This window comes from Emiliania huxleyi, assembly GCF_000372725.1.
Source record: "Emiliania huxleyi CCMP1516 chromosome Unknown EMIHUscaffold_15, whole genome shotgun sequence".
NCBI classification, from domain to species: domain Eukaryota; phylum Haptophyta; order Isochrysidales; family Noelaerhabdaceae; genus Emiliania; species Emiliania huxleyi.
In genome coordinates, this window is record NW_005201092.1 from 259,316 (window position 1) to 281,644 (window position 22,329).

Below are 22,329 nucleotides of genomic sequence, written 5' to 3' on the forward strand. Positions count from 1 at the left end.
ACCGCGAGGCCCTCGTCGAGACGATGTTCGAACAGTACAACTTTGCGCGCGTGCACTGCGCCATCCAGGCGGTGCTGGCGCTGCAGGGCTCGCTCACCGGCGAGGTGGTCGACTCTGGCGACGGAGTGACGCACATCGTCCTCATTGATTAACTCTTGATTACTCTGAATGCGTTCATTAATTAGGCGACGGAGTGACGCACATCGTCCCGGTCTACGAGGGCTACGCGCTGCCCGCTAACATCCGCCGCCTTGACGTCGCGGGCCGCCACATGACCGAGTGAGATCTCCCCAGATCTCCCCAGATCTCCCCATACCTCCCGCCACATGGCCGAGTGCCTGGACAAGCTGCTGCGCACGGCATGAGTTCTGTTCTCACGCGGGTTCTTTTCTCCCGCAGGCACCTGATCAAGCTGCTGCTGCTGCGCGGGTACACCTTCAACCGATCCGCAGACTACGAGAGACGGTGCGCGAGATGAAGGAGCAGGTGCGGCACTCCCTGCCTCCCCGTGTCTGCAGCTTGGCGTCTTGTGCCCCGTGTGTGCCGCGTCCTGTGCCCCCGAGTTCCTCTTCACGAGGGGCAGGTTTGCTACGTGGTACGACCACCGTGATGGAGAAGAAGCTTGCCCTCGAGACGACCACCGTGATTGAGGCGCGCCCGTCGGGCGCGTCTCACTCTCCCCGACGGGCGCGTCATCAAGGCGCGGCCCACACTTCCGGGACACCTCCGGGACACGTCCGAGACACCTCCGAGACACCTCCGAGACACCTCCGAGACACCTCCGAGACACCTCCGAGACACCTCCGAGACACGTCCGAGACACCTCCGAGACACGTCCGAGACACCCTCCCCGGCGGGCGCGTCGGTAAGGCGTCGTGTCTGAAAAGTGGCGGGTGTCTTGCGGCGCCGCGCACCCGCGGCTGCGCGGGGTGGGCCGGGGTGGGCGGAGGTGAGAGCAGGTGGGTTCGAGTCCCTAGGTGGGTGCGGAGCGGTTCGAGGCGCCCGAGGCGCTCTTCCAGCCGCGGCTCGTGGACGTGGACGGGAAGGGGCCCGGCGAGCTGCTCTTCCCAGGCATCCCCCCCCCTCCCTTCCCATCCCTCCCCATATCTCCCCTTTCCTCCCCCTATCTCCCCGCCAGTCATCAACACGGCCGACATGGACCTGAGGCCAGAGTTTTACAAGCACATGTACCTGGTCAGCCATGCCCGCTGCGCTGCTCGAGATCCTCGATGAATAGCTAGCCGCGGTGCCCTGTGGTGGCTCGGTTTGTGTGTTATTTTGATCATTATTCTCTTCACAGCGCAGCGTGCCAGCAGGGTCACGTCGAGTGCGCCCAGCTGCTGCGCGGCGCTGGCGCTGACATCAACCAAGCGATGAACGACGGTACCACGCCGCTGTCCGTTGCGAGCTTCAACGGCGAGATCGCATGCGTCCGGCTGCTCCTCGAGGCTGGCGCGGCGGTCAACCAAGCCCGCAACGACGGCACCACGCCGCTGATCATGGCGTGCCACAACGGCCACGTCGAGATCGCCAAGCTCCTCTCCTCCTACGGCGCCTCCCGCGCCGCTACGCCCTTCGGCACGCCCGAGGAGTTTGCAACCGAAGAAGGCCACGCCGACCTCGCCGCCTGGCTGGTCGCCAGCCGCGCCAGCCGCTCCAGCACCTCGAGGCGTGCGCGAGACTAGCGGCCGAAGGCGTGAGCGCGCTGTCCTCACGCCCATTGCCCCTCTTCCGCAGGCGCTCACCGTCGAGCGGGCGCGGGCGCTGCTGCGCGGCGGCGCAGACCCGCTCGCCGGCGAGCCTTCTGCCCTCGAGCGGGCGCGCGTCCTCTGCTCGTGGGGCGAGTCGGATCCGACCGCTGCGGCAGTCGGTTCCACAGTCGCGATCCACTCTCTCGTCTCGCGGCCCTCGATGAACGGCAAGGTCGGCGTCGTCGTCTCCGCAAACGCTTCGACGGCCCGACTCGGCGTGCGCGTGGCGGGCGAGGCCAAGGCACTCGCACTGAGGCGCGCGATGCAATGGTCTCTCCCCGACTCGCCGGATCCTCTCTTTGACACACCTCTGCCCTCCCTCAGGCCGGCCAACCTGCAGCCAGCGGCCGAGGCGGTGGACGTGGGCAGGCTGATCCTCAAGGCGGCGGAGTGGTCGCCGCAGTCGCACGAGCTCTTCCCGGAGGCGGCTCGCAAGCGGGCGGTCGAGGTGATGCGGCTGGGCTACCTGATCGCCTGGGACGAGGAGCGCTTCGACAGCCGCGAGGGAGCGGCTCCAGAGCTGGCGGACATCTGGCGCGGCTTTGTGCTGCCAAGGGTGGTGGTGCGATGACTTCTCGTTCCGCACGGTTTTCAGTGAGAGGGCCAAACCTCCAGCAGGGGGTCTTGCCGTTGCCCGGATGCAGCTCCGCGTTGCCTGAGCGCCGCCGCGGAGTGCTGAGTGAGGCGGGGAGAACCAACTCTCGCGGCAATATTAGGAGTAGCAAGTACAGTTGCATTCTGGATCCTTTTGAAGAGTAGATTACGTCGTGTCCTGTCTGCGTTTTCTTTATTCGGGCTGTTGGGTTGGCTGCATACAGCATAGCTCTGACGTCTGAGCTGCGTGTAGCGCGCACCTGCCACCTCCGAGCCGAAACCCTTCGGGTCGCTCCTGAAGCAACCTCATCGCAAACCCTGTCAGCTCAATCCTCCTACTGGGCTGGGTTTTTAGGCATTGATTGTGGGGTTGGCACTCCCATCGACCCTCATGACCTCCTGCGGTCTCTGAGATGGACACCAGTGGGTGTGGGACCACAGCCAGGATACACTCGAAGGCTGGGTAAGCAGTAGAGGTCGATACTCGACGCGCCCCACATGGTATGTGTCGCTGTCGGCACGCTGTCGACAGGACGTCGAGCGACACCGGTGGCAGTGCCACCCAGGAGTGGTCGGGCGGTCTCCCGTCATGAGAGAGCCACCATGTGATCCGTATGATGATTCCTGACAACCGCCTCAGTCAACTTTCGTCACAGTTCGCGCTCTGAGAGGAGCTGCGGGTCAGTTCGACAGCTGGAGCTGTGTTGCCGGCGTGCGGCGGCCTGCCTCCGGAGGTGCCTCTGAGGTGGACATTTTTTGGTCACCGTGAGAGAACGCGTTCGAATTTTCACTCCGGAACTTCAACTCCACACGCGCACCGGCCAGGGCTACAATAGTGCCAGTGAGGCGGAGGCGCGAGTCGGAAGGCCGCGACCGGGATTTGGTCCCGACATACGCTGTGAACCCAGCCACGTACACACACACACACACACACACACACACACACACACACACACACACACACACACACACACACACACACACACACACCGCTCACCCACGCGCACCGGGCCTTGCACTTTGAATGCCGTGGGGCTCCTGTCGTTAGACGTGGAGACGCGAGGGTTGCCCCCCCTTGCCCCACCACCTCGTGTGTGTGGAGAAGTTTACCTTACCTTACCTTACCTCAATCCTCCTGGCCGGGAATGTACGTAAGAGCTACATGCATTGAAAAGAGTTCTTAAAATACAAGCCTCTCTCACAGCACACTGGCACGACAAGGGCGCGGACTGGCGCGGACTGGCACACACACCGGCTCACCGTTGAAAAGAATTGAAAAGAATTTTGGGCGGAGCGCGCGCGAAAAGAATTTAGGCTAGGTCCAGACCAGACTGTTCCGTCGCCATTGGAGTGACACAATTTTGGTATTGCTAAAAATCTCTCTCTTGGAGTGCATTGCCGTTCTTAACGGAGTCGCTTAGGCGGCTCCGGTGGTGAGCCGGTGTGTGTGCCAGTCCGCGCCAGTCCGCGCCCTTGTCGTGCCAGTGTGCTGTGAGAGGCGTGCGTGTATTTTAAGAATTCTCTTTCTATCTATCTAGCCCAGTGTTGTGCGAGAAAAGAATCACTGGCCGCAAAGAAGAGATTACCCCGAGTTGTGTATCGCGCGCCTTGCGGGGGGGGCGCGGAAAAGAGGAACCTCTTTAGCGCCATCGCCATGCTACGGCTTTGTTTCCCGGACGCTCGTAACAGAAACGTGTGTGGTGTGTATATGCAGTCCAACGCGGCTCACGCGGCGCATCCCGCCTTGCGAGGCGCGGCGTGGGCGCCACCGGCCCAGGACGTGGACGTGCCGGCGTGGACGCCCGACATGGACCAGATGCTCACGCTGATCCTCCGCCATTCCCGCTTCCGCTTCGACGAGGCCACGCCACGCACAGCTCACCCTCCACCGCCCGGCGCAGCGCCCGACACCGGTGGTCTCCTCTCAGGCGGCGCGCCGGATGCAAAGTTACGTTGCCACGGTGCGAGAGGCTGGCGGCGACCTGCCCGACTCTGTGCAGCCACCGGTGCGTCGGCCGCAACCCGCCCCCTTGCACGAATCGCCCTGCCTCACCCACGCCGCACTGCCTTCGCCAGAGCTACGACGCCGTCGCCTGCCGGATGCGGTACGCCGAGCTCGACCTGCGGTCGTGCCGGGCGCTCAGTGGGTGCCCTACATCGCCGTCTAGCCCGGCGGACCCGTCGGAGACGGCGCCTGCAGCAGCGGCGGTGCCGCGAGGCGATAGAATGAAGGAGAGCGACTCGGACTGCGCAGATGGACACGGCGTGCTCGACGTGCATGCACTCCGATGTCGGCTGATTGCGGGGGAGAGCTGACAGGCGCTCAGGTTCATCTCACTCGTCCCTTCACACCGCGGAGGCCCCAGCAAGGCCGATCGACCTTGCGTGTGCTTGTGTGTGTGTGTGTGTGTGTGTGTGTGTGTGTGTGTGTGTGTGTGTGTGTGTGTGTGTGTGTGTGTGTGTATGTGTGTGTGTGTGTGTGTGTGTGTGTGTGTGTGTGTGTGTGCGTGTGTGTGTGTGCGTGTGTGCGTGTGTGTGTGTGTGTGTGTGTGTGTGTGTGTGTGTGTGTCGGCGCTCTTGTCGCCCCGCCCTTGCCGCTTTCCACCCTGCCCCCCAAGACGCAGCCTCGCGCGTGATTTGTGTTTGGCCGCCTCTTATCCCTGTACCCTCCTTCCCTGTAGCCGCCGCATTTCGCGCCCTCCCCAAACCTAAATCGTCCCTACAGTTACATACATACTTACTACGCGGGATTGGAGGAGTTCCCCCTATGATTTGGTAGGTTTTCGTAGTATTTCGATGGGGAGGAGGGGAAGACGTCGAGCCACAGGTCTCTATATTGCGCAATGTCACTCGCTGTGCCGCCGGCCTTGAGCGTTAGCATCGCGATCCATTCCCTCCACACCTCCGGGTATTCCTCCGTTCGGATGCATCGCATCGTCGCTTCCCAGTATGCTCGTTGCAACCACTCTGGTGCACGCAGCAGTAGGTACGCGTTGAAGCCGTCCTTCCCCGTTCCCTTCTTGGCCTTGCACTTTGCGAGGGCTCGTTTGAAGTTCTCCCACGAGCACACTCTCTCCACCACGCTGGTCGTGTCGTCTCGTTCGTCTTCTTCCGTCCCACTCTGTGCGCCACTGGTGTCGCCGCCGCCGCCATCGCTGTTCTGCGGCAGTAATTCTTTTATCAGCGTCGCCATGACCCTCGTCGCTACTGGGACGGCCCTGAGCGTCCGCTCTCCGTGTCTGGCCGCTGCCGCCCTCACTGCCGCGGGCTCCTCGTGCGTTATGTCCGGTCCTTGTTGCGGCGGGGGCGCTTTCTCTATGATTCTCGTTATCTTCGCCGTTCGTGCGGTCCTGCGTCCCCTCGCTCGGTTTAGTATCCTGAATACGTCTCGTATCAGTCCTTGCTTTGTCGTCGTTATTAGTCGCTCCAGCTCGTGCACCGCCGCTCTCTCCCCCACCGCTCTCTCCGTCGAGTCCATCTTCTCAAGTCGTTTGCTCATTTTCTGCAGATGGTGTCGGCATGCATCCCGCGCGGCTTGCGCCCTCGCCGCATCGCCTCCGTGCCTCTCCCGCTTGATCACCTTTCTTAATTTTGCGTGGTGCCACAGTGCCTTGTAGATTCTGCGCTGTTCTGCGTCCCCGATATCGTTTGCGTCCTCTCCCGTCTCCCCTCGGTACCGTTCCGCCTCTCCCGCCAGCCTCGACCACCGGCCAATCTGTTCACAGAGCGACGCGCGGTGCGTCTTCGCCGCTGGCCGCTCCTCGTCCCCGTCCTCGTCTCTTTGCGTCTTGCCCTTCTTTCGCTTGTTCCGGATCGCCGTCGCCGCCGCTTCCATCATAGCCTGTGACTCTTCGATGTATGATTTCCCTCCTCCCGTCCTTTTCCACGTCTCTCCTCCTATTTGCCACATATTCTTCATGGACCCCGTCTCAGTCATGTACGTCGCCCATTCCGCCTCGTCCCAGTCGTCTAGTTTTACTCCAATCCAGCGCAGAACCCTGCAACGCTGGCATATACCAGACACAACAAGACTAACCCTGACCCTAACCCTAACCCTAACCCTAACCCTCTAACCCTAATAACCCTAACCTAAGTCCTAACCCACCCCCCAACTCCACACCGCAAATTTGAAAGATATTGTTGAAAATCAGGCCCGGCCGCAAATTTCTTCAAAATTTTCGCAGGCGCTCCGCGCCTGCAGATTTTGAAATAAATTCGACAAAATTGGTACCTGGCCCAAGGTGCTGGTTTCTTTGCCCAGGCCTAGCCTACGACCCTATGGCATGGATCAGCTGAGCAAGGCGGTTTGGCTTTGGGGGAGAATGAATCCCCCATTCAGATCTTCAGATGATTTGACGGATGACCAAAATCACCCCGGTTTTGCTCATTTTGGGGGTGCCCGGTCGAGGCAGGACGAGCGCGCGGGCCCCGGCACCCCGGGGGGGGCGCGGGGGGCGGGGGGCGGCCCGGACGCCGCTCGCCGGGCACGGGCGTGAGGCACCCTGCAAGCAAGATTGCCCCCACTCGCTTGCTTTTTTTCGCTCCAGTCCTGCGGATCTTCATAGTAGACCGGAGGGCTAAACGTACGGAAGCCTACACGCCTTCACACACGCACTCGCACACTCCAAGGGGCTGGATTGCCCCTCACTCTTCTCTTCTCTCTTCCGTCTAAACGCCACCTAGAATACTGCTCCCAAACACATGCGTACTAACTCCCCCACGCACGGGTCCGTCTCAGGCGGCCAACAAGTACGATAACCGAGAAGTGCCCGGGCCCAACACAAGTAATGGCAGACACCCCAATCCCAAGGCCCCGCGGCTCAGTCGAGGTCCTCGCGGAGGATGCCGCTGTGAGAGGAGCCGCCGCCGCCGGGCGGGTATGCGCCGCTCGGCGTGGGCTCGGGCGGGCGGGCGCGCTTCCGCGTGCGGCCGTCGGAGGGCTGCTGCGGGAGCGGCAGCCTGGTGCCGTATTGCCGCAACGCCTGCTGCTGCAGCTGCTCCATCGCGTTTGTGTGGAGGGCCATGGTGTTCCGCCACTTCTCGATCTCGCCGCGCACGGTGCGCAGCTCGCTGGCGAGCGACCCCATCGCGCGGTCCCAGCCGACGACCTCGCTCTGCCCGACGCCAAAGTGCGCCGGCCCGAGGCTCGTGTTGAGCCTGCGGTCGTCCCGGTCCGAGAAGCCTTTGCTCGAGACCTGTCCGCCGCGAGAGGGGGGCGAGATCCGAGGTGCAGCCGAGATGGCCGAGCCAATAGGTAGCCGGGAGGTAGCGAAGGTGCAGCCGACATGCAGCCGAGACTTTGTGCCGAGATGTTGGCCGAGGGGTGAGCCCCCCCCCCCCCCCCCCGCACGCCTCGAAGCCGTCCAGCGCCACCACGCGCGGCTTGGGACCGGACATCCGGGCAAGGCCCTGCATGTACAGCTCCGCGTCGTTCTTGGACCGCACCACGATCGTCTCCCTCAGCTCGGTGATGATGAACGCCCTGAGGAGCTCCCGCCGCTGCTGCGCGTCGGGCAGCCTGTTCACATACTGACGCTGTGAAGAGACACCGTCCACACCGTTGCGCGCCCGCGGCGAGAGAAAGAGAGAGGCCGGTCCGACACGACGGGGGCGAGCAGCTGGCTCGCGTACATGGCGAACGGCACGCCATTCATTGCAGGCGGCCCCATGCTGTTGGCCCCCCGGTAGGGTTGCTCGGGGATGTTCCTGTACGACAGCTTCAGCTGCCGCTGGCGGGCTTGCTGCGCGACTAGCTGCGCGGCGCGGTAGGTGCGGCAGAGGAGGGACGAGAGGTCGCGCCGCGTCAGCGTCGAGAGGAGGCCGGCAAGGGTGCGAGACACGGCCTCGTCCCCGACGTTTTGAACCTCGAAGAGCAAAGAGAATTCATTCATTACATGATCTGATATCGCAACAGATATAATTAATCAATTAGTTACATCTCTGATATCGCAGTACTATACAACGAATCAATTAATTTGCACCTCGAAGAGCTGCGCGACGACACCGAGCAGCCCCGAGTGCGGCTGCGCCTCCGCCTCGCGAGCAAAGGCCTGCTCGCTGTCGCGCAAGCCCGAGCGCGCCAGCAGCGACGTCTCTGCCCTGCGATGGCCCGCCAGACCCTCCACCGCTGCCAGGTCCGCCCAAGCCGTGCCGAGGCCTTGCAAGAAGGCCTGCAGCCAGTGTTTGTCGGTGCCGTCTCCGCCGCTCCCTTGGGCGGTGAACAACACGGCCTCGGCGCGTTCCAGCTGCGTCTGAAGCTGGGCGAGCCTCGATGCGCCGCCAGGCAAGTACTGCTGCAGCAAGCTCGGCCCGGCCTACTCACAGTCGGAAGCTTGCGGAGAGGCGCAGCCGAGGTGCAGCCGAGGTGCAGCCGAGGTGCAGCCGAGGTGCAGCCGAGGTGCAGCCGAGGTGCGGCCGAGGTGCAGCCGAGGTGCGGCCGAGGTGCAGCCGAGGTGCAGCCGAGTTGTAATGAGCTGCGGCGGCGGAGCGACGCTCACCGGCAACAGCGGCGCGCACCAGTTCGCCCACTTCTTCAACTTTTCTCCCGCCACCTTGCACTGCGTCACCGCCTGGTTGAGCCGGCCTATTCACAGCTGGACGAGTGAAACTCGGGCAACCTCGGGTAATCTCGGGCAATCTCAGGTGATCTCGGGCAACCACGGGTAATCTCGGGCAACCTCGGGCAACCTCGGGCAATCTCGGGCAACCTCGGGCAATCTCGGGCAATCTCGGGTGCCCTCGGGCAATCTCGGGTGATCTCGGGCGATCTCGGGCAATCTCGACCCGCGAGCTGCGGCCCGGTCTTCGACTCGGCGCTCAGCTGCTGGCGTGCCCGCTCGAAGTGCTCGCTCAGCTCCTGCAGCGCGTGCAGCTTCTCGGCCTGCAGCCGAGCCTGCGCCTCCGCCTGCTGCCGCTGCTGCGCGCGCCTCTCCTGCTCCCGCGCGTTGAGGCTCTTGAGGTCAGAGTACTTGACGCGCAGCGGAGGCGGGAGGGCGACGCCCGGCAGCGGCGGCTGCAGCTCAAAGTGCAGCGTCAGCGAGGTGTCGAAGGCCGGCGCGCTGAGCGAGTTGAGTCTCAGCTCCGTCAGGTCTGCGCGCCCGTTCGAGCCGAAAGTGGCCAGGTTCTGTGCGCTGCCTCGGGCGGCCGCCGCGATGATCTCCGCGGCGCCGGCCCAAGCCTGCGCGCTGAAGAAACCCAGCGTGAGGGCGGGGGGTAGCATTAGGGCGGGGGGGCACGGTCTTGTGCCGTGTCCTCTTCTCTGGGAACAGCGTGAACGGTCTTGTGCCGTGCCTTCTTCGTGGCACCGCGTGAATACGAGGGAGGCCGAAGGCAGTGAACACGAGGGAGGCCGAAGGCAGTGAATGCGGCGGGGTATACGGCCAATACGGCCGAGTGTGTATCCTCTCGAGCGCTGGCTGGAAGACACGAGTGCGTCTTCCGCTTCTAGGGCGTCCAAGCCGCTGCCGCCTCCCGGCTCGGCGCGACGTCGGGTTGCAGCCTCACGCAGACCTTAAGGCCACCGGCCGGCGGCGACACGTTCTGGTCGCACGCGTCGCGCAGCCACAGCGTGAAGCCGCCGTGGATCACCGGCCTGCTCAGGTGGAGGAATGAGCTCATTGGCTGTGAATGAATTCTTTTTAAGTTAGAAGATCTGCTCGGGTGGAGGAGTTAGCTCATTAGGTGTGAATGACTTCTTTTTAAGTTAGAAGATAGCCGGCCTGCTGAGGTGGAGGAGTGAGCTCATTAGCAGTAGTCAGTTACTTCATTACGCGTGAAGGGCGCCAGGCCTGGTCAGGTTGTCGCACTGCAGCTCCGCGCTCGCGCGCGTCTTCGACTTTGCGTCGATGGCGAGCTTCGCCTGTTATTGAGGAGAGAGTGCGCGAACTGCTCACTAGCTACTTCACTAATACGCGTGGACGGCGAGCGTCGCCTGGGTCGTGAGAGTGCGGGGTCGGCGCGTGCGTGTACGGCGTTGCGCAGCGTGCTCGCTGACACCGCGGGGCTACTCGGCTAGTTTGACATTCCCTCGACACGGCGGAGTGCAGCTGAGTACGTGGCCTCTCGAGCGAGAGGCATTCTAGAAAGCCCCGCCGGCGGCCCCGCCTCAACGACGACCGAGAAGAGCTGCCGCTCAAAGCTCGCCTGCTCGCGGCCGGAGGCGTGAACAGCGCCTCTTGACGGGGGGGGTCGACAGCCTCCCACCCCCCACCCCCCCCAAGCTGCTCGCCTCGCCCTCCAAGCCGAGCCCGCGCAGCGCTTCCACAACCCCCGGCCGCCTCTCCGTGAAGAGGCCGACGACGGAGTAGGTGCCGGCGGCCACTAGAGCCCCCCCGCGCACGCTGCCGCCGACGTCGCGCCGCGGCAGCGAGAAAAGCGCGCCTGCGTCGCTCCGCTCGAGCGGCGCCTAGTCCCATACCTCCAGAGGATCGAACCCGGTGTGGGTTCAGTCCCGTGGGTGGTGCGGTATAGTTGCCGCGCGGGGTCGGAACCCGGACGGGAAGCGGAGCTCGACCCTCGCGCAGAGCTCACCTATTATTATTAATTAATCAATTCATCATAACCACAGGGGAAGCGGAGCTCAACTCTCGCGCAGAGCGCACCGCCCGGCTCGGCGAATGATAGCGGCGCGAGGCTGCCGTCCTCGCGCCGCAGCTGTAGCTTGAACGAACTCAGGCTGCTCCCCGCCACCAGCCGGACCTGCGGCGCCGCCTCGCGCGCCCTTAATTGGTCCACTCAATACACTAGACTTTCCTTCGATCACTAATTGCCTTCCGCACCTGCGGCGCGGCCTCGCGCGCCCCGGCGGCGGCCCCGAGGCTGGAGCGGGGGGAGGCGACGGCGCCGGCCTCCGCCTATCAGTCCCATGCATGTCGGGGGAGCAATTGGGGGGGGGGGGGGAGGGGGGGAGGAGGAAAGGGGGAGGAGGGGGGGGGGGGGGGGAAGAAGAAGAAAAGGGGGGAAAGGGGGAGGGGGGGGGGAGGGCTCTCTTGGAGGGGCCTTTTTTGGGGAAATTTTTTGGGGAAATTTTTTGGGGAAATTTTTTGGGGAAATTTTTTGGGGAAATTTTTTGGGGAAATTTTTTGGGGAAATTTTTTGGGGGGTTGGTTTTCGGGGGTGCTTTTCGGGGGAAGTCTCTGAGCGACAGTCTGCGCCTCGACGCCCGTCGGGACAAGGTCGGTGACGTACTCCTCGCCAAGCTGCACCGCGAAGAGGACGGGCGGTGCCGACAGCTCCACAGCCTCGCCGCCCTGCAGCGTCGCACGCGCGCCTTCGATCCGCAGCTCCGCCGCCGCGCGCTGGCCGTCGGCGCGGCCGAGCGCGAGACGGTCCGCCTGTGGGGAGATGTAGCGGGAGATATGGGGAGATGTGGGGAGAGATAGAGCGAGACGGTCCGCCTGTGGGGAGATGTAGCGGGAGATGTGGGGAGATGTGGGGAGAGATAGCGCGACAGGGTCCGCCTTGAAGCGAAGGGCGAGGCTAGCGGTCGTGAGCCTTCCTCTTCATGCGTTGAAGCGAAGGGCGAGGCCCCACTCCCCCCACATCTCCCTATATCTCCCCATAGCTCGCCTTGAAGCCAAAGGCGAGGTCCCACCGCCGCCCGTTGGCGTCGTCCTGCACGTCGAGCTCTCCGTCCACCTGCGGCGTGACGCGATTGCAGTGAAGGCGTGACGCGATTGCAGTGAAGGCGTGACGCGATTGCAGTGAAGGCGTGACGCGATTGCAGCGAGACCGCGCTTCGGCCGTAGTCGGTGAGCTAGGGAGCGGACCTTGATGTCGATCCCAACGTCCGGGCTGGCGCGGCATGCCAGCCTCCGCAGCGCAACCTTCTCCACCGGAACAGAGTTGCCTGAGGACGGCCGGCGGCGAGTCAAGGAGCGGAGAGGGTGCGGCGGCGGCAGCGAGATCCGGGGCAGAGCTGCCGGCCACGTCGACGACGTGCAGCGGCAGCTGGCCAAAGTACTCGCGCGAGCCGAGCGGCCGAGAGGAGAAGTCGGTGGCAGCTTTGGCGGTGAACTCCAGCCGTGCCGGCGGGCCGGGCAGCAAGCCCACCTGCAGCAGCGCCGGCCGGCCTCGGCTCAACTCTGGGCGATCTCGGCTCCTCTCGGCTCCTCTCGGGCCACCTCGGCCCATCTCGGGCCACCCGATGCTCAGCTCCGCCCATCTCGGCCAGTCTACGGCAGCGAGCCCACCTGCACGAGCGCCTGCTCGAACGTGCCCTGCGCGCCGGCGACACGCAGCGTGACGTCGCTCGCCTGTTCACAGCTGGAGAGTGTGAGCAGGCGCCGTTGGCGACACGCAGCGCGACGCCGTGATCGCCTCGTCCGTGCCCGCCCTCCCGACGAGCGCCACCGGCACAGCCCAGATGGCGTCCTCGTCGCCGTCGAGCAGGTCGGCGACCGTCAGCTTCCACTCGCGCACCCGGCCGAGCTCGGCGGGAGGAGGAGGAGGCCGCCGCCCGCCGCCGCCGGAGGGGGGGAGGGCAGCGCGGGCAGGCACGAGCCACGGGCCGTCCACTTCCGAGCCCGAGGCGACGGAGAGAGTGGGCAAGAGGCTCCCTGCGCGGTCCTCCTCCCCGCTCCGGACGAGGGACGCGCGCACCTGCTCGCAGCGAGAGGTGTGAATGAGACGCGGATCGCACCCCCTCCTCGCACCTCCCGACGAGCGGCGCGCGCCACGTTGCCGCTCTCGTCCACCAACTGGATGACGAAACCGGGCGGCGCACCCACCGACACCTGGAGGGCAACGCCGGCCGCGTTGACTAGTAGATCAGCGAACTTGTTCCTCCAACTGGAATGAGCGAAGTCGGTAAGCTAACGCTCGCCTTGAGGCCGTGCCGGCCTCGCTTCTGCCCGCGGCTGCTGCCCGCGTCGGCCCCGTGGCTGCTCAGCGCCCACCTCGCCGGCGCTCCCGCACGAGGCTTGAGAGACAGCACGGCCTACATGCTGGAAACACGTAGCTCCAGGAATGCGGTTCTGCGCAGCGTATTCAGAGCACCGCGTGAGCACGAGGGGTGCGAATACGAAACATACAGCGGAGTCCGGCTGCGTGCGAGCCCTCTCGAGCGCTGGTCGGAGTACATGACCACGTATTCCGCTTCTAGGCGGCGAGGCCTCGAGCGGCGGCCCGGCGGTCGGCTTGAAGGCGAGGCTGCAGCGCCGGACGTCCTTGATCGAGGACGGGATCTTGAGGCCGGGGAGAGCGTCTCCGCCACGGGCCACGACGCCGTCGACGGTGAGATCGCCCGCCACGCTGGCCCAGCCGAGCTCCTCCCCCGCCTCGTTGCGCAAGAGCACGCGCAAGTCGGCCACCTCGGCCCCGACAGTGCCCTACGGGAGAGCTCCGGGAACTGTCTCTTATCCTCGAAGAGCGAAGCGGCACCTCGGAGCTCGACGGCGACCCTGACGAGGTAGGGCCCGCCTCCTGGTTCGGGCGAGAGGACCCGCTCCCCTCGCCTCAGCACGAGCGAGGCCGGCCGGCGGCTCGGCTGGACGAAAAGGGTGCGGGAGAGGCAGAGCTTCTCCAGCTCCTCGCGGTCCGCCTCGTGCGCGGCGGCGGCCTTCTTGTCTCGGCGCGGGTCGGCGGGCGGCGAGACGGCGAAAGTGAGCGCGATTGGCGACCCGCCGGCCGCGACCTGCCCGAGGGAAGGAGCGAGGCCGTCGAACGTCGCCACGCCGTCCTCGTCCAGCCGGGCGGTCGTGCCGCCACTGAGAAAGCCGCCGCCGCCGCCGCCGCCGCCGCCGCCGCTGCCGCCGCCGTTTGCGACGCCGCCGCCGTTTGCGACGCCGGCGCGGGCGGTGACGGTGACGAGGCAGCCGGAGGGCAGCGCGCACTCGAACGAGTCGCGCAGGACGACCGCGATGCAAGGCAGCGGCTCGTGGTTGGCGACCATCGTGCGAGCGGCGGCAGCGCTGCCGCCGGCGGCGGCGGCGGTGTCGTGCAGCCAGGCCGGCCCGCCTCCCTCGCGGGGCAGGTTCGCGGTCGCCTCGCTCTCAGAGGAGGATGCGAGGCGGAGGCACAGCGGCGCACCCGAGACAAACTGCAGCTTGAGCTCCGCCTTGAGTGGGCCGCCCCGGGGAAAGGCGGCCACGTTGTTTTGCTTGTCGCTGAGCGCCACCTCGATCGTGACTGGCTTCGGCTTGTGCCGGCTGAAGGTGCGCTGCTCGATCGCATTGACGGAGGGCAGCAGCCCGTGCGGCGGCGCACCGAGGTAGTTGACCCTGCTGCTCCAAAGGTCGGGAACACTTGGATTCAGTCCAACCTGAAAGGTTGCCGCCTGGTAGGAGACGCCGATGAGGTGGTTCTTGCTGCTTCCCTTCTGCCACCCTACTGCGATGTCCTGGTTCAGCCGCTTGTAATCCAAGTCCTGTGCCGTGATCTCCAAATTCGTGTCAGCCTTCAAGCACGCAACAAGCTGCTTTCTGTCGACTGGCACCGGGTTCGAGAGGTCGCCATCCGAGTCGGGCTCGCGGTCGCGGAAGTCAATCTTCAGATTGAGCCCAAAGGAGTAGGGGGCCTTCGTCTTAGCGTTGGTTTCCTGCTCAGGCACCACGCCGAGCTTGATCGGCTTGGAGGCCGTGCCCTCAAAGGGCGCCTCCAGCGAGAGACCGAGGCAGCGGATGGGCGCCGGCGTGATGCGGACGTACAAGTGGGCGGTCAGGTCGAAGCGCGGCAGCGAGTACGTGAGCCTCCACAGCCCCTCCTTCCAAAGGCTGAGCTCGACGTTCTGCCCGTTGTTGAAGTAAAAGCCCTTCTGTCCCGCGCCCGGCTCGTCCTGCGTCGGCGTGCACGTGCTCTTGTTCTTCGAGACCCGGTAGGTGCGGCCGGGAGGCGGGTCGCCAAAGTCCTCCTGCGCGCCGGCGGAGAACTGCACGCGCTGCTGCACCTCGAGGGCCTCTACTCGACCGCCAAAGTCGGACCGCCAATCAAAGACCTTGAAGTGATCGCCGTTCATCGGCACGACGCACACGTGCGGCAGCGGCGCGTGCGCCTCGATGCGCAAAGCCTCGTCGGGCGTCTTGCCCGTCCAGCTGCCGCTGCTGCTGCCCGCGCCGCCACCCGCCGTGACGAAGCTCACCTCGAGCTTGTGCGGCTTCTTCTTGAGCTCGCTCTGCCGCAGCGCGGTCAGGTCCCGTGGGAGCTTGCTTCGGAGGGCCGTCGCGGCGAACGCTCTGTTGCTCGCCTCCGAGTAGAGGTCGGACGGCAGCCGCGAGACGAGCACCTCGCAGCCGGCGCATTGCAGCGGGTCCTTGGCGCGCTGCGCCGCGTCGAGCGTCGCCTCCGCGATGATGAAGGCCTTGACCTTGACGAGAAGGGTGCGGTTTGCCTTGTCGCCCGTGAAGGAGCCGTACCCGTCGCCGGTCACGCCCAGCTTGGCCGCGTCGCCCACGGCGTAGTCGGCGCTCGACTTGTTGGAGCCGTACTTGAGCCGCGAGAACTGGACGTACCGCGTGCCCCCCTCGACCAGCGGCTCGGGCAGCCGGCCGGACAGCTCGCAATTCTGATCGTACTGCTCGTGGCACGCCAAGTTCCACTTCTTGAAGTCGGCGTCGAGCTTGGCGGTGCGCCGCCAGCTGCCGCCTTCAAACCTCTTAAATTCGGCGTGCGCGACCTGTTTGTCCATGAGGTCGTCGAGGATGTCGTCGGTGAGCCGGAACTTGGTGCTGTCCACCGCCGACACCGCGCCAAAGAAGAGCATGATCTTGACGCGCGCCGCGATGACCTTCTGGTCGGCCTTGTCGCGGCCGGGCTTGAACCACTCCATGAAAGGCGGAAGCGAGCGTAGCTTGCCGTACGGCATCATCCTCCCCGCCCAGAAGCAGACGGCCTGCGAGTCCTCGTGCATCACGACGGCGTCGCGCGCCTCGGCCCCGTTGACAAAGGGCAAGTAGAGCGCCATGCCCCACACCTCGCCCCACTGGTGCGAGCCCGGGTCGCTAAATAGCCGGTCGGGCGCCCCCATCCTGCCGGAGAGCGTGAAACGGAAGAAGAAGGGCTCGGGCGCGGCGTGCTGCAGCAATGCGTACGGCGAGCGGCGGTAAGCCTAAGGACACGAAAGGGCGGTTGAACCCTCGAGGAGCGCACGCCAACTCATCCGGCTAGATCTCGGGAGGCCTCGAGTAGGGCGTCGTGGCTGATGTCCTTCTCCCGCGGAAGGTTGGCCCGCCCGCCCTCCATCGCCTGCGACTCCTCGATCAAGGCGCGCACGGACTTCACGTCGGCGGCCGTGTCGTCGCGCAGCGAGAGGTTGTACCCCTCGGGGCCCGCGAGGGCCTTGTGCGACACGACGCGGATGTCCACCGCCCCCCACGCGAATGTGGCCTTTGGGTGCGCGCTGCCCGGCACCGTGGACGGCGACGAGGAGCTCGCCTCACACGAGTGGCGCTGCTGCATGCGCGCCAGCGCGGCCTGCAGCCCGTCCGTGAAGACGAAGTACATGTCGCGCAGCTGCGACGCGATGGCGGGCACCTGCGAGTCCTTGAGCTCGTCAGCCTTGTTGGCGTGGATCTTGGAGATGACGAAGAGCGCGTAGCTCGGCAGCTTGTCGGCGCGGTCGTACAGCGCGAGCAGCGCGGGGCTCGCCTTCTCCTCCTCCGTGCGGTTTTTACGGTTGAGCCGGTCGCGGCTGACGATCTCGTTGCTGTCCCAGTCCCGGCCCGCCGCCTCCTGCGCGATAAATCTGTCCTTGTCCATCCGCATCTCGCGCACCTGATCACAGCACACGCGACCGCCGTGGAGAGCCGCCGTGTCCAGAACAGCTCCACCCGTGCACAGCTGCGCCGAGGAGTGGTCAGCCTCCCTGTTCTGCCTGCCTGCCTGTCTCTCCTCTAAGTCTCTGGGCTGGCGCCTCTGCCCCGCGGCGAATGCTCGAGACTGCGGTGAGGCAGGAGCCGTAGAAGAAGCCCGCCTTCTTGGAGCCGACCCCGAAGCGGCTCAGCTCGCCGTTGGCGCGGAAGGGCATGTCCTGCAGTGGAGACGTCGAGTGGCGAGGTGTGGTCCGATGAGCGTGAGGCGGGCGGGGGAGGGGGAGACAGACAGACAGACAGACAGACAGACAGACAGAGAGAGAGAGAGAGAGAGAGAGAGAGAGAGAGAGAGAGAGAGAGAGAGAGAGAGAGAGAGAGAGCGCGCGCGACGGCGGCAGCGGCGGGGAGAGAGGCGGCAGCGAGAGGAGACATGCAGGGTGAGGAGCGAGACAACGGGCCGAGAGATGCGGCGGTGAGCGGGTTGCCTCGGAGTTGGCGGCGCTGTTCTTCTGGGTGAGCAGCGCGGCGCCGCGGATGTGCTCCTATGAGAAAGCTCCGAGAAGCCTCACGGAGGGCTCTGCTCGGCGAGGAGCCTGCAGAGCGCCGGATCTGCTCCTGCCGCTTCTCGGTCGGCTTGTGGTACTCGGCCCAGCCCTTGAGGTTGTCTTGGCTCATGCCGGGCCCGCCTGTGCCGCGGCGCGGCCGGGCGCGTGAACGCTGGCGAGATCAGCGGGCGCGGCGGGCGCGAGGGCAGCGCAGCGGGCGCTGCGGTGTGCAGCGGGCTGCGGGCGGCGGGCGGGCGGCGGGCGGCGGCGCGCACTGTCGAGGATGGCGATGTGGGTCAGGCGCGCCCCGCCGCGGGTGTCGTAGTCGTAGATGAGGTGGACCTCAATCCAGTCGTCCAGCAGCTCGCCGCGCGCAGCTTCCGCCCGCCGCTGCGCCATCGCGTGCAGTGAGTTGTCGATGAACTCGCAAAAGAGAAGGTGTGAGGCGCATCGGCCGCCCTCGTTGATGAACTGGGCAGCCTGCTCGGTGAGCGCTTCGCTAGCCACCTTGGTCTTGACCGTCTCCCTCCTCAGGTCCGACGTGCCGGCCGACATCCGCCCTCGCGCCCGAGGTGCCGCGCCGCTGGGACTGCGCGGGTTGGCCAAATCCGAAAAGAATCTTACGCAACAAAACTCCCTCGCACAACACTGGGCACGGGACTGGCGCGCACTGGCACGAACACAGGTACACCACGGGAGCCGCCTAAGCGACTCCTGCGAGGGTGGCGAGGCACTTAGCTCCGTGCACCCGAAAAGAATCCGAAAAGGATTCGGAGCATGTCGGGGCGGGCGCGGTGCTCGGCATCGACGTCGTCCACAAGGACGTCGAGCTGAACGACAAGGCGTGGCTCCACGAGGCGCAGGGCTACCTCAACCACCCCAAGGGCGCCATCACCCTCGCCACGCGCTGCGTCGGCGTGGGCCCTAACTCGGTGTGCATCTACCACCGCTCGAGGCTGCCGGGATGCGTCCCGTGCGACATCGGCGAGGCGCGAGTGCCACGCACGCTGTCGCTCTTCGAGCACCTCAGCGGCACGCACTGGGACGGGTGCAACTACGGCGGCTGGTTGGCCACGGGGCACGCATCCCTCAACACTCACGTCACGAACGTCGCCCGCGCCTTCGGCGCCTCGGCAAAGGTCATGGAGGTGAGGCTCGGCTGCAGGGACCCGACGCGGGCGCACGATCCGGACACCAACCCGTACCAGCGGGGCGACGGCGTCTTCGGCAACTATGCAGAGTCGGCACGCGCCGTGGTGTACGACGGCACGTGCGTCACCGCGGTGCACCATGACAGGCTGAGGTGACGCGCATTGCGCCAGAAGCGTGCACGCAGCTGGAAGGACACCTTCCTACTGGCCGATCGGTCGTCACTGAATGCTTGATACTAAGGCCGCGAGCTATGCAGGTGATCAATTGTGCAGCATGGCACGGTCAGCAGCGCCGACAGGCTGTCGCAAGGCGTGATAGCATGGCCGCAAGTACGCCGAATTCCCATGAAAACAAGTAAAAAATCGCGGAAAAAAAGAAAAAAACTCCAAAAAATCGGCGCCTGCGGCGGGCCATGGGACCCCATCTCCCCCCCGCATGGACACCCTCTGGGGCCCCCGCGCCGGCCCAGAGTGTCGCTCCTGTGTGACCGTCGGCGTCACCGCCCGTCCCGCGTCCACCCCCAAGAAGCCGAAGCCGTTGAGCACCCACGCGTGTCTCAGCTCGAGATCGTGGTAATTGGACACGTTCTGCGCCTCGAGCAACGCCGCGTTTTGAGAGAGAAGGGTCGACTCCCGAAGGAGCTGGCCTTCCGCCGTCGCGACGGTCCAGTTTTGGAAGAGCCCGCCCTCAACGGCGTAGCCCTCGTCAATGTTACCGTAGTAGGAGCCAAAGTACTTCCAAAGCGAGCTGTGGAAGAGGAAGTCGTCCCCAAAGGACGCGCCGTCTGTTCAAAGGAGGCGTGGGTGAGTGGTGGCGCGGCTAATTCACAGCCTGGGCGAGAGCAGCACACAGGCGTGCTTATCGATGAACCAGTTCCAGTAGGGCAGGCCCTCGAGGCGGGGCTCGATGGCCAGTAGCGACAGCTCGTATTCGCGCTGTGGGCATGGAGAGGGCGTGTGGAGGCAGGAGTGCGGCTGTGAAAAGCGCAGGGTGCGCAGCAGGGGACCGGAGCGGTGTGGGCATGGGGAGGGTGTGTGGAGGCAGGAGTGCGGCTGTGAAAAGCTCAGGGTGCGCAGCAGGGGACCGGAGCGGGTGCGCCACCGTGATCGCAAAGTGAAAGCCGAGGAAGCCCGGCCCGCCATGGCCCTGATCGCAGTCTTTGTCGACGGTCGCAGACGCATGCTTGCGTAGGAGGTACTCGTGCGTCCGAAAGTGCGAACCATACAGGGCTGTGCCCTCTGTCAGCGTGTGGCGCTTCATCACGTGCATCGCGGCGAAGAAATTCTCACGCTCAGTCTCTGAGAGCGAGCGGATCTCGCGGCGCATCACCGGCCGCACGGCGGCCGCCACTAGGAGAGCGGGCAGCATGGCTGGCGAGGCTCCTCGGCGGACCCTCGGTCGCTCGCGGCAGCGCGCGCCGCTTGACGGCGGGGGGGGGACAAAACGCTGGTATAACACGAAAACGCTGCCTTGGGGAGGGTACCCATTCGTTGCTGGTAGCGAGTCGACGCTGCTTGACCTGCCAGCGTCGACTCGCCCTGTTCGCAGATCTCCTCTGCTGGCGCCATGTGCCTGTCGCCGGCGCTGCAGAGCGGCGAGGACATCGTCAGCCACCAGCTCGAGCTGCAGTCGATCTTGCACGGTGTGCACCAGCGCTACGCCGGCCGCCAAGGGCGGTACAACAAGCACGACACGGCGCGGCTCCGCTACATCAAAAACACCGCCTTCCCGGGCCTGCGCTTCGGCAAGATGGTGCCGGAGCGAGACATGGCGATGCTCAGCCCTCTCCCACCGTCGCGGATCGCCCGTCACCTCGCCTCTCCGCAGGGTCATCTCTCGCGCCGTCTGCATCTCTCTGCCGGTCGCCAGCACCCGCCACCGACTGGCTGCACCGCCACTCGCGACGCGCCACCCTCGCTCACCAGCCTGCATACGCGCTACTCCCGCCGTGCCTTTGCTGCCACATGGATCGCATGTCACTGCAAACGCGCCCGCAGCCGCGCCGTAAAGGTCTGCCTTGCTGGCTGACGATCTCACTCTCCCGCTCCTATTGCATCTGCCTCCCGCCTCCCAGCTCACATTTGACACTGCAGTAGGTGCTCCTGTCGACGCTGCCGCCGCTGCCACCGCTACTGTCACCGCTCGTTTGATAATCGACGCCACGCTTAGCGGCAGCGAGATCCGAGGTTGAGTCAACTTGCCTGGTGCGCTCTTGCGCGTGCCTTCAAGATCCACAAGTCAATTTGTACCAGAAATCCAAAGGTGGTGCAAAATGGATATCTCAAGATTGGCCTTTATTTCGCGCACCTGCTCTCCGCCGCCGCCGCTTACCTGCTGGCACGCCACCGCCCCGCGTCGCTAACTCAAGCCTCCCTGCTGCATCTTGCCACCCCTGCCACATGACTCGACCGCCGTCGCTGCTACCGCCCTCCCCGCCGCCCTCGAAGGCGCCACCAGCATTACGGCCGCCTTCATATCTCATTGATGCTGCCACCAACGCCACTTCCTCGATTCTGTGCCGCTGCAGCGGCGAGGCGCCGTCGCCACGATCGCCGCCAGCGCTGCTGATAGCCTCGGAGCGTCGCCGTGGCCGCGTTCTGGTCTGCCCACGCTTCCCTAAAACGTCTAGGACGAGCTCAGAGGCTAAGGGCGCATCATGTGGGACCATCTAGCTCTACTGGGTCCGCGACGGTGGTCGGCGCACCCCCGTCTCGAACGTGTGTGCTCTCTGTCTGTCTGTCTGTTGTTTCGGCTAAGTCGTTTTGTACCGGATTTCAATGTTAGTGGCAAAACCGCGGAGCCGAAAATGGCGTTTAATTTCGCGCACCTGCTGTCCGCCGCCTGCGGCGGCGCTCCGCGCCGCTTGGGGCGCCTGCGGCGCCCCTGGGCGCGCTGCGCGCGCCTGTTTTGGGGGGGCTACCAGCACCGAAAAAGTGCCCCTTTTTGATGTGTAAACGCTGCCTTTGACAACGCCCTCGCTGCCTTTGTCGTACGTACTTTTAGCTTACTGGGCCCTACGCGCGGCGTGAGAGCTCGGAAGCGAGCTTTGCACGGCGATCGAGGATGGCGCGGTTCACCCCCTTCACCGAAGCGATGGAAATGCGTTCCGCGTGGTGTGACACAAATGAGAGGCAGGAGTGGGAAGGGTACGCGGTGCGGTCAACGCCCGAGCGTTGAGCCTTGGCTTGCGCGCAAGGCGGTTGATCTTTGCAACTGCAGGCGGCGAGAAGCCGCCGCCGAATGTCTCGTGGAGAAGCAGGTTGAACTTGTTTCGTTTGGTGAAGATCCCATCATGGTAGTGGCCACGCTGTGACTTGACGTAGCCTTGGCCTTTGTATGCGACAACGCTGTGTGTTTGCCTGAGCGGCCCGCCAGCAGGGAGGTCGATCTTCGGACGTGTCCACGTGGCAGCAGCAGGGGGCAGGGCACCAAGGGATGCTCCAACACAGGGCCGTGCGACGAGACCTTTCGCGCCGTCCTTCCCGAGAGACAGGCTGGGAGGCACTCGACATCTTTGCCGATGCCCTCACCGGCTACCGGCTT

The 22,329-nt window shown here is 65.0% G+C and overlaps 4 protein-coding genes across 4 annotated transcripts in view; 3 read left to right on the plus strand and 1 right to left on the minus strand.

Moving 5' to 3' along the window:
- Positions 1-613, plus strand: part of EMIHUDRAFT_449293 (hypothetical protein) — a gene marked incomplete at its 5' end in the record, with an annotated part of 1,870 nt that extends 1,257 nt beyond the window's left edge. The window contains 3 exons of the mRNA XM_005786570.1: positions 1-117; positions 186-279; positions 400-613. Coding sequence (XP_005786627.1) covers positions 1-117; positions 186-279; positions 400-478 — 290 coding nt within the window. The 3' untranslated portion in view covers positions 479-613. The remainder of the gene's footprint in view (positions 118-185; positions 280-399) is intronic.
- Positions 614-1,155: 542 nt separating this feature from the next.
- On the plus strand, positions 1,156-2,322 carry EMIHUDRAFT_201846 (hypothetical protein; the record flags this gene model as incomplete). Its single annotated transcript, XM_005786571.1, has 2 exons — positions 1,156-1,194; positions 1,738-2,322. The coding sequence occupies 2 exons, from the start codon at positions 1,156-1,158 to the stop codon at positions 2,320-2,322; spliced, it is 624 nt and encodes a 207-aa protein (XP_005786628.1).
- A 4,843-nt stretch (positions 2,323-7,165) lies between these two features.
- EMIHUDRAFT_201849 (hypothetical protein) lies at positions 7,166-9,962 on the minus strand (the record flags this gene model as incomplete). The annotated part of the gene is made up of 7 exons (XM_005786572.1): positions 7,166-7,502; positions 7,741-7,863; positions 7,977-8,209; positions 8,327-8,553; positions 8,843-8,928; positions 9,155-9,522; positions 9,855-9,962. 7 exons carry the CDS (start codon positions 9,960-9,962, stop codon positions 7,166-7,168), a joined length of 1,482 nt encoding a protein of 493 aa, XP_005786629.1.
- A 10,322-nt stretch (positions 9,963-20,284) lies between these two features.
- Positions 20,285-21,553, plus strand: EMIHUDRAFT_352205 (hypothetical protein). Its single transcript, XM_005786573.1, has 2 exons — positions 20,285-20,647; positions 20,880-21,553. Exons 1-2 carry the CDS (start codon positions 20,353-20,355, stop codon positions 20,975-20,977), a joined length of 393 nt encoding a protein of 130 aa, XP_005786630.1. The 5' UTR covers positions 20,285-20,352; the 3' UTR covers positions 20,978-21,553.
- The last annotated feature ends 776 nt before the right edge of the window (positions 21,554-22,329 follow it).